The sequence below is a fragment of the Polistes canadensis genome, unplaced genomic scaffold (assembly GCF_001313835.1).
Source record: "Polistes canadensis isolate GaletaPanama2010 unplaced genomic scaffold, ASM131383v1 scaffold_53, whole genome shotgun sequence".
Classification (NCBI taxonomy): Eukaryota; Metazoa; Arthropoda; class Insecta; order Hymenoptera; family Vespidae; genus Polistes; species Polistes canadensis.
Window position 1 is genome coordinate 732,187 of NW_014569600.1, and position 7,317 is coordinate 739,503.

General features: G+C 34.2%; 1 protein-coding gene across 2 annotated transcripts in view; it reads left to right on the forward strand.

The window, feature by feature from the left end:
• Positions 1-388: 388 nt before the first annotated feature.
• Positions 389-7,317, forward strand: part of LOC106785612 (DE-cadherin) — a 158,781-nt gene continuing 151,852 nt past the window's right edge. For both annotated transcript variants that reach the window (XM_014746237.1, XM_014746238.1), the window contains exon 1: positions 389-1,175. In XM_014746237.1, the coding sequence (XP_014601723.1) occupies positions 1,064-1,175 (112 nt within the window). In that variant the 5' untranslated portion in view covers positions 389-1,063. The remainder of the gene's footprint in view (positions 1,176-7,317) is intronic.

Sequence of the window (7,317 nt, forward strand, 5' to 3'; positions counted from 1 at the left end):
ACAATTATACCAAATTAATCCGACACATATTAAAATAATTAATAAATCTAAACAAAGATAACCTAACTCGATAAAATGAAATAATTATAATACGTTTAAATAAGAATAATAAAATTAAATTAGAAAATTTAAATGACGATTATAAAAGAACAAGAATAAGAAAAATCGTAAGAGATTAGATAAAAAGACATGGTACCGAAGTTAGTAGGGACGTACCTGTTGGAAGATCAACAAGTAGTTCGGTGCTATGATGATGGTGGTGGTGGTGGTAGTGGTGGTGGTGGGGGTAACGGTTCTGTTGCTTGCTCGCTCGCACGGGGTTTGGTGGCGTGAAGGTACGAGGGGGTAACGTCCTGGAGAGGGAGGGGAACGAGCGTACCACGATGGTGGTGGGGGAAACTCGAGGCTGGTACGCGGAGCGTGAGAGAGCGAGAGAGAGTTGCAGGCAAGAAGCAGGCGGGTAGACATCAGGGCAGGCAAACCGAGTGAGTGGCTTGCGTCCGCGTCCTCGTCGTTCAGTCGGGTAGGCGCGTTTGTACGGCGTCGGTCTTCGGCTTAAAGTGATTCTCGCCGCGTATGTTGAACGTACGTCGGACCGTACGTGTGACGTGTGTTTCTGTTTTGAAAAAAAAAAGAAAGAGGAAAAAGGTGGAAAAAAAAGATAAAGGTGAAGGAGGAGGAGAAGAAGAAGAAGTAATAATAATAATAGTAGTAGTAGTAAGAGGAGGAGGAATAATACGTGAAGAGAAGTTAGGCCATGAGATTAGTGCGTGTAGATGATGGTGTACTATAATAGTGTATGTTCGAACGCGGTGAACAACAACAACTCTGCGATAATACGGTAACGAAGAAACTGTGTGTGTGCTATTTCTCATTATACGAGAATAACGAGGAGGAATAGAAGAAGAAGAAGAATAAGAGGAGGAAAAGGACGACGAAGCAACGAAAACATCGTTGACGCTTAACAAGGCGTATATATCTTTCTCTTTCTTTCTTTCTTTCTCTATATCGAGGAAAGTTTGTATAGTGAGAACTTAACGGAAAAAAGGATAATATAAAAGCAATGTGGAAGACGAAGACAAAACGAAGCGGCAATACTGCCTCGAGTAGTTTTGGGGCCTGGGCGAGGCCCTGGTATCTTCTATCACTTACTCTTCTTCTCTATGGAACTCTCGGTGAGTGAAGCATATCTTTCTCGAGGTTGCACGTATCTCTCTGTTTCTTTCTTTCTCTCTCTCTCTCTCTTTCTTTCTCTTTCTTTCTTTCTTTTATCTTCTATCTCTTCTTCTTCTATCTCTTTCTTTCTTTTACCTCTCACCGTCGTCGTACGTTCTACGCGTGGTTTCCATTGGTCGAAAGCGCATGCGCTGTACCATCGTGCTTGGAAAGGCTGCGATTGGCATCTTTTACAACACGGGCGGTAGAGGGGAAGGCACACCGGCCTTAGGCCCATTCGCAGGGCCCTGTGATTCGTCACCGTTCGAAGGAACTCACCGAGGCGACGTTCTTTTCTAAGAATTTCTTTCTTCTGATTCAGACTTTCTTTTTTTTTTTTTCTTCATTCTTCTTCTTCTTTACGATAGAATATAACTGTCTATGCAATACAATTTTTATTTCAATCTGTACTAAAAAGTAATTTATGCAAGTTTTTTTTTAATTATTATTATTATTATTATTTACAATTTAAACAAACACCGACATATTGTTCCAGATTCGTTATATTTTCATTTCTTCCTGTGTGTTGGTTAATAGTCGTGGAGATCATTAGTCAAGAAGTTACGAAACACTTTTAACCATTAGATCTGTAGAGAATAAATGCATAACTTTGATTCTAATCTAATGACGATTTGTAGTTAAAAATAAACATAGTCGTTTAATGTTTTTAGTCGAATGAGAAAACAACACGTTGAGAAAAAACAACAAAGTTTCCTCTCCTTATTAGCTATAGCGTTAAGAACAATGATCATTACCGACCGAGACGTATACAGATATGTAGGTAAAAGCGAATGGTAGGTACGTTCCCCCCAGTGCGATTCGAAGGTAGGACTCGCCATTGGTCGAATCCGTTACGCGTGACCAATAGAAAATAATCTTTTTCTCCTTTATTCTCTCTTTCTCGTATACAGCTGTGGCGAGTCCAGATTGAAATGTATCCCAAGATTCTTCGAAATATTCTCTCTCTCTTTTTACACAAGTATAACGTATTATTTTATTTCTTAAAAAAATAATGTAACAACCATAACTCGATGATCGATAAATCGTATAAGATTATATTAATCTTCGATTTGTGTAATAATTAATATGAAAATTTTTGTACAGATCCCGTTATCTTGAATCGTGTTGTTTTTATGCGTGTGATACGATTTCTCATTTTTTTTTCTAACGGTTGTCTCTGAGTTGACTATATATTATTATTATTATTATCAATGCACTGTATACCGTATATAATTATCTTACGTTTTAAGAAAAAGTTAAAACAAATTTTTTCGTTTACAATAGAGTTCAGTTGAATAAATAAAAAAAAAAAAAAAAAAGTTTCTCCGTGTTTTGGTTAAATGATAATACAAAACCAAAGATTAATTTATCTGTTATATTCGTTTACTTTTCATGGACTTTTACCAGACTGTACAAAGTTCTCTTACACGGGACAAACTTTCAAGATGTCGGGGCTATTGTGCTTAGTTATCGAAAAAGCAGCTTAACCTGTAAGTTAAAGTCAACTTTGTTAAAGCTATAGAACTCTGTACATTGTTTCGACAAAATAATTAAGAAATGAATAACTTTTATGTAAGGAGATCGTTATTAATTTAACCCTATTTATTCAATGACACTTTTAACGATATCGCCGTTAGTTATTTTGTAATATCACGTGATCTATACCCAATTGTTTTTCGAATGATTCATTTTTTTTTAATTTTTTTATTTTATTTTTTTTTTTATAAAGAAACAGGATATATCGTATAAAATGTTATTTACTTTTTCGTTGAATGTTTTTTAATCGTGTTTCACATAAAATTGTTTCCCAAAGGAGGATCGTCAGCTTTTAAATAAATAGATGTTGTTGTTGTTAATAATTAAATCTATTCGATACGTTTATATATATATATATTTTTTTTTGATTGTTAATTTTTTATTCCACACGATTTTCGATAATTTTGTTCCCGTTTCTGTCTTTCTCTTATACGAATCCATACAAAAAAACGAAGAGAAAGAAAGAAAAAAGAAAAAAAGAAATGAAACAAATGAATACGCGTTAATTGTATTTTAATGACAACGAATGTGAATATTTATATCATTTTATCACGGGAAAATGAAAATTGATAGATATAGTCGTGGGATAATATAAATAAAAAGAAATGGGGGAAAATTATTCTCGTTAATCGTGTTCGTACCTATTTATACGGAAATAAAAGAAATTCGATAGCTCTTTGAAGAAGAGTGAGAGAGAGAGGGTGGAGACGTCTATCAAAAAGTGTCGATAAACTTTTCTTTTCTTTTTTTTTTTCCTTTTTTCTTTTTTTTTTTTTTTTTTTTTTTTACTCTTGATCATCGTAGCCATTTCAGATCGTATAATACCATTTGACTTTAGAGCGTAGGAGGAGGTTGAGGAGAGTCTTTGCTTGTGTTGGGGGTTGGGATTGGGGTTGGGGGAGGGGGAGGATTGATATCGATGAATTAATTGCTTCGAAATTGCGCGCGCACACAGCGGGTCGATTGTTTCGTTCGTTCGTTTTACGTTTATTGGCTTATATCGCGTGAGTTTGTCCTTTAAAAGCTTCTGTGAATCAATCGTATCGAACATGTCCATCTTTTTTTTTTTTTTTTTTTTTTCCTTTTTCTTTCTCTTTATCTTTCAACCCCCGACCCACCCTTTCTCTCTTTCTCTTTTACGATTTTAGCACCGCAAAAAGAAAAGCAAAGCAATGAGGTTTTTTTTTTATTATAGAAAGGTGATCAGATTTGAAAATGTGTGTACAGTTAAAGGAAAAAAAAAATTATTAATTGAAATCGTCGATTAATAAATTTTGGAATATCGCATTGAAACAAACAACAAAATTTTATGTTTCCAGCAATTTTTGGTTTGAAACAAATTTTATGTATTTATACGTTTTGTTTAATTTTCAGTCGAGATAATTATTGCCGAGAAAAAAAACGAATTAAACGTCATAAGTTTAGAAAAATTGACAACAATATTGTACTCGGGATATATTTTCTAATATAAATAATAGTTATAATATAGAAAGAAACAATATGTTGATTTAAATCCACTGTCATAATTATGTCGTATTTGATAAATTCGAAATATTCTTACTAATGCGAATGATAATAATTATTATTATTATTATTATCGTCATCGTCACATCTTTTATGAGTTTGACGTTAGCTCGAATGATTAAAAAATTCAAATGAAACAAATTGTTGAAATCATTTGTGTAATTTAATGTGAATAATTATAAACGTATGTCAAAATAATGCGTGAACACAAAAGTGATAAGTTGGAGAGAGAAAGAGAGAGGGAGAGAAAAGAAAAGAAAAAATCAGTTCGTACGAATAAGAAGTAGTGATTTGAAATGGAAAGAGTTGGGTTGTATACCCCATGGGCAGTAACTAACGTTCATAAATAACCGCGAGAAGGTTTTCAACGGTTGAGAGTGGACCACTGTTAGTAGAGAGACGGTGTTACTTTTATTAGCGTTAATTGACCCAAGATCCGTCTGGAACGTCTCCATTGAGCCAATCAGGGTCGCGTTTCCATTTCATCTTGGCATGATTCGAGAGAGGCCTTTTTTTTATTCTTCTTCTTCTTACTTCGACCCGGTCTCTTCGGATCTTTTCTCTTTTCTATCTTCGATAATCTTAACGCCAAAGTCAATATAACATGCTTATTATAATATCTAAATTTATACTGATCTTTGACAAAAAAAAAAAATACTTTTATTATAATTAAATGTAATAAATATATAATAAATGTATCAGTAATTATGAGAAAATTATAATTAAAATCTAAAAACAAATCAATTATATTATTATTATTATTAAACAATATTTATAACGTTATAATTTATATAATCTTAAAAAAAAGAAAAAAACGAAGAAAAGTAATAACACATTTAACGTAGAATCTTTTTCATTCAACGATTGGAAAGGAAAAAGAGAAAGAAAAAAATCAGAGAACGGTCAGTCCAAAATCATCATCAATGTCATTGGATGGGTGTGTATCCCTTATTCCCAACTTATTTGTTCCGTTTTCTCTGTTTTTTTTGTTCCTTTTCTTAGGATCTCATAACTTTGAAGAGAGGAAAAATTCCGTAGAATTTTCCCGTGATCCTCATGGTTTTTTTTTCCTTTTTCTTCTTTTTCTTACCCTACCCTACCCTACCCTTCTCTTCTTTCCATCGTTGCAACGTGCTGCTGGCTGGTGTGTGTCCCTTTTATACCTACCAACCTTTCGCATTCTTCCAACAACGTTGAAGAGATGCACAAGGACAGTTAAAGCGAAAAAGATTTACTTTTACCCAGATTTGTCAGCTCTTCTTCTTCTTCTTCTTCGTCCTCTACTGAATTCCTGAATTCTTAGGTTTCGAGAACCTGAAACTCTGTTACTACTCTTTTTCTCTACACTATAGTATAGTACTACTTGCTTGGACGAAAATCAGTAATAGTAGTAGTAGTAGTAGTAGTGGTAGTAGTAGTAGTAGTGGTAGTAGTAGTGGTAGTAGTAGTAGTAACCAAGTCGAACCACTAAAGTAGCGTAAAATCCCTTTCTGGATTTTGCCAAATTCCTTGGGGGAACTTCAACGTTTCAAGAATCTTTTTAGTCTTTACGTTTACCAGATGTCAGCTAAGAGGTGAGGAAGGTATACTTTTTTAAAAAAAAAAAAGGAAAAAAAAGGGGCAGAATAATTATAAGATATACGAGAAAGAGAGGGGGGGAAAACACCACCCCCTAACGAAATTAGGGGTGGGGAGAGAAAGAGAAAGAAGTAGATTACGTGTTCCTTTTCTCGTTTTTCAATGCAAAATCTGATTATATGTTCATAGAAAACTTTACGGATAGTCTTATTTGTTAATCTTCATCCCCTTTTTGTAGTTCCTGATCCTTCTCTTTCTTTCTCTCTCTCTCTCTCTCTCTTTCTCTTTCTCGTACTATTCAACGTGGCATCGACCTTTTCCTGGTTTACAGTTCCTTTCTGTTGATTCTACCCGCGTACAGAATAATCTCATCACGTAGTAATCCATTTTCTTTACGTTTTCGCGATTCGCATTCGCGAAGAAATACGCGAAAAAAGAATGGAAGGAAGGTTGGTGGAAGGAAAGAAGAAGAAGAAGTAGAAGAAGAAGAAGAAGACGACGAACGAACGAACGAACGAACGAATCCCGGAGTTCGAGTTCGTTTCGAAAGGAGCGAACCTCGTTAAAAGTTCATCGATGCAATTTGTTAAAAGGTTTTTCCGCTAATTCCCATTGATCTCTGCTAGTCGTAGAAGAACTTGGAAAAGAGGATAGGAGGGAGGGAGGAAAAAACTCCCATCCTTTTCTAACCCTATGAGAAAAAGGTATATCGTAAATTTGTACAAATAATCAAGAATGATTATTATTACCATTGGAATACTAACAAACTGCTTTTTTTTTTTTTGTATGCTTTTATTGCTTTTTAATACGAATCTCATTCGATTATTTATTTAATTATATTTAGTTAATTAATTATACGATCATTTTTCAAAGGGTGTTCCTCCTCGCGTACGTCGTGTGCGTTGCGTATGCGTGTGCGTTTGCGTATGCGTGTGCGTATGCGTGTGCGTATGCGTGTCTGTAATTATTTACAGTTCATTATCCATGAATCCACTTTATTCATTCGAATAATAAATTAAAGTAATGAACTATGTTCCGAAATAAAGAAAACAAAAAACAGTGGGAACTATTTGATAATATATTTTCTTCGTAGCTTTGAGAATTTAACGTCGAGGAAAGTTGAATAAAAACGTACATTACTATTTGTTGGTTTAGTTTTACGTTATAATAGGACTCGTACTTACAATAAGTACAGAATTTTACGCTTGAGTTAGGTATACGATAAGACTATTATTGAAACCTTGTTCTCTCTCTCTCTCTCTCTCTCTCTCTCTCTCTCTCTCTCTCTCTCTCTCTCTCTCTCTCCTTCTCTCTCTTTCATTCTCTTTCTCACTCGTTGATGAAGGATAAACTTCGATCTGGTTAATTAACCTATTAATGAATTTCGAGTCGTTGGAACTTATTTCAACGATGATTTATAAACCTAATTCTTTTTTTTTTTTTTTTTTTTTTTCCTTTTTCTTT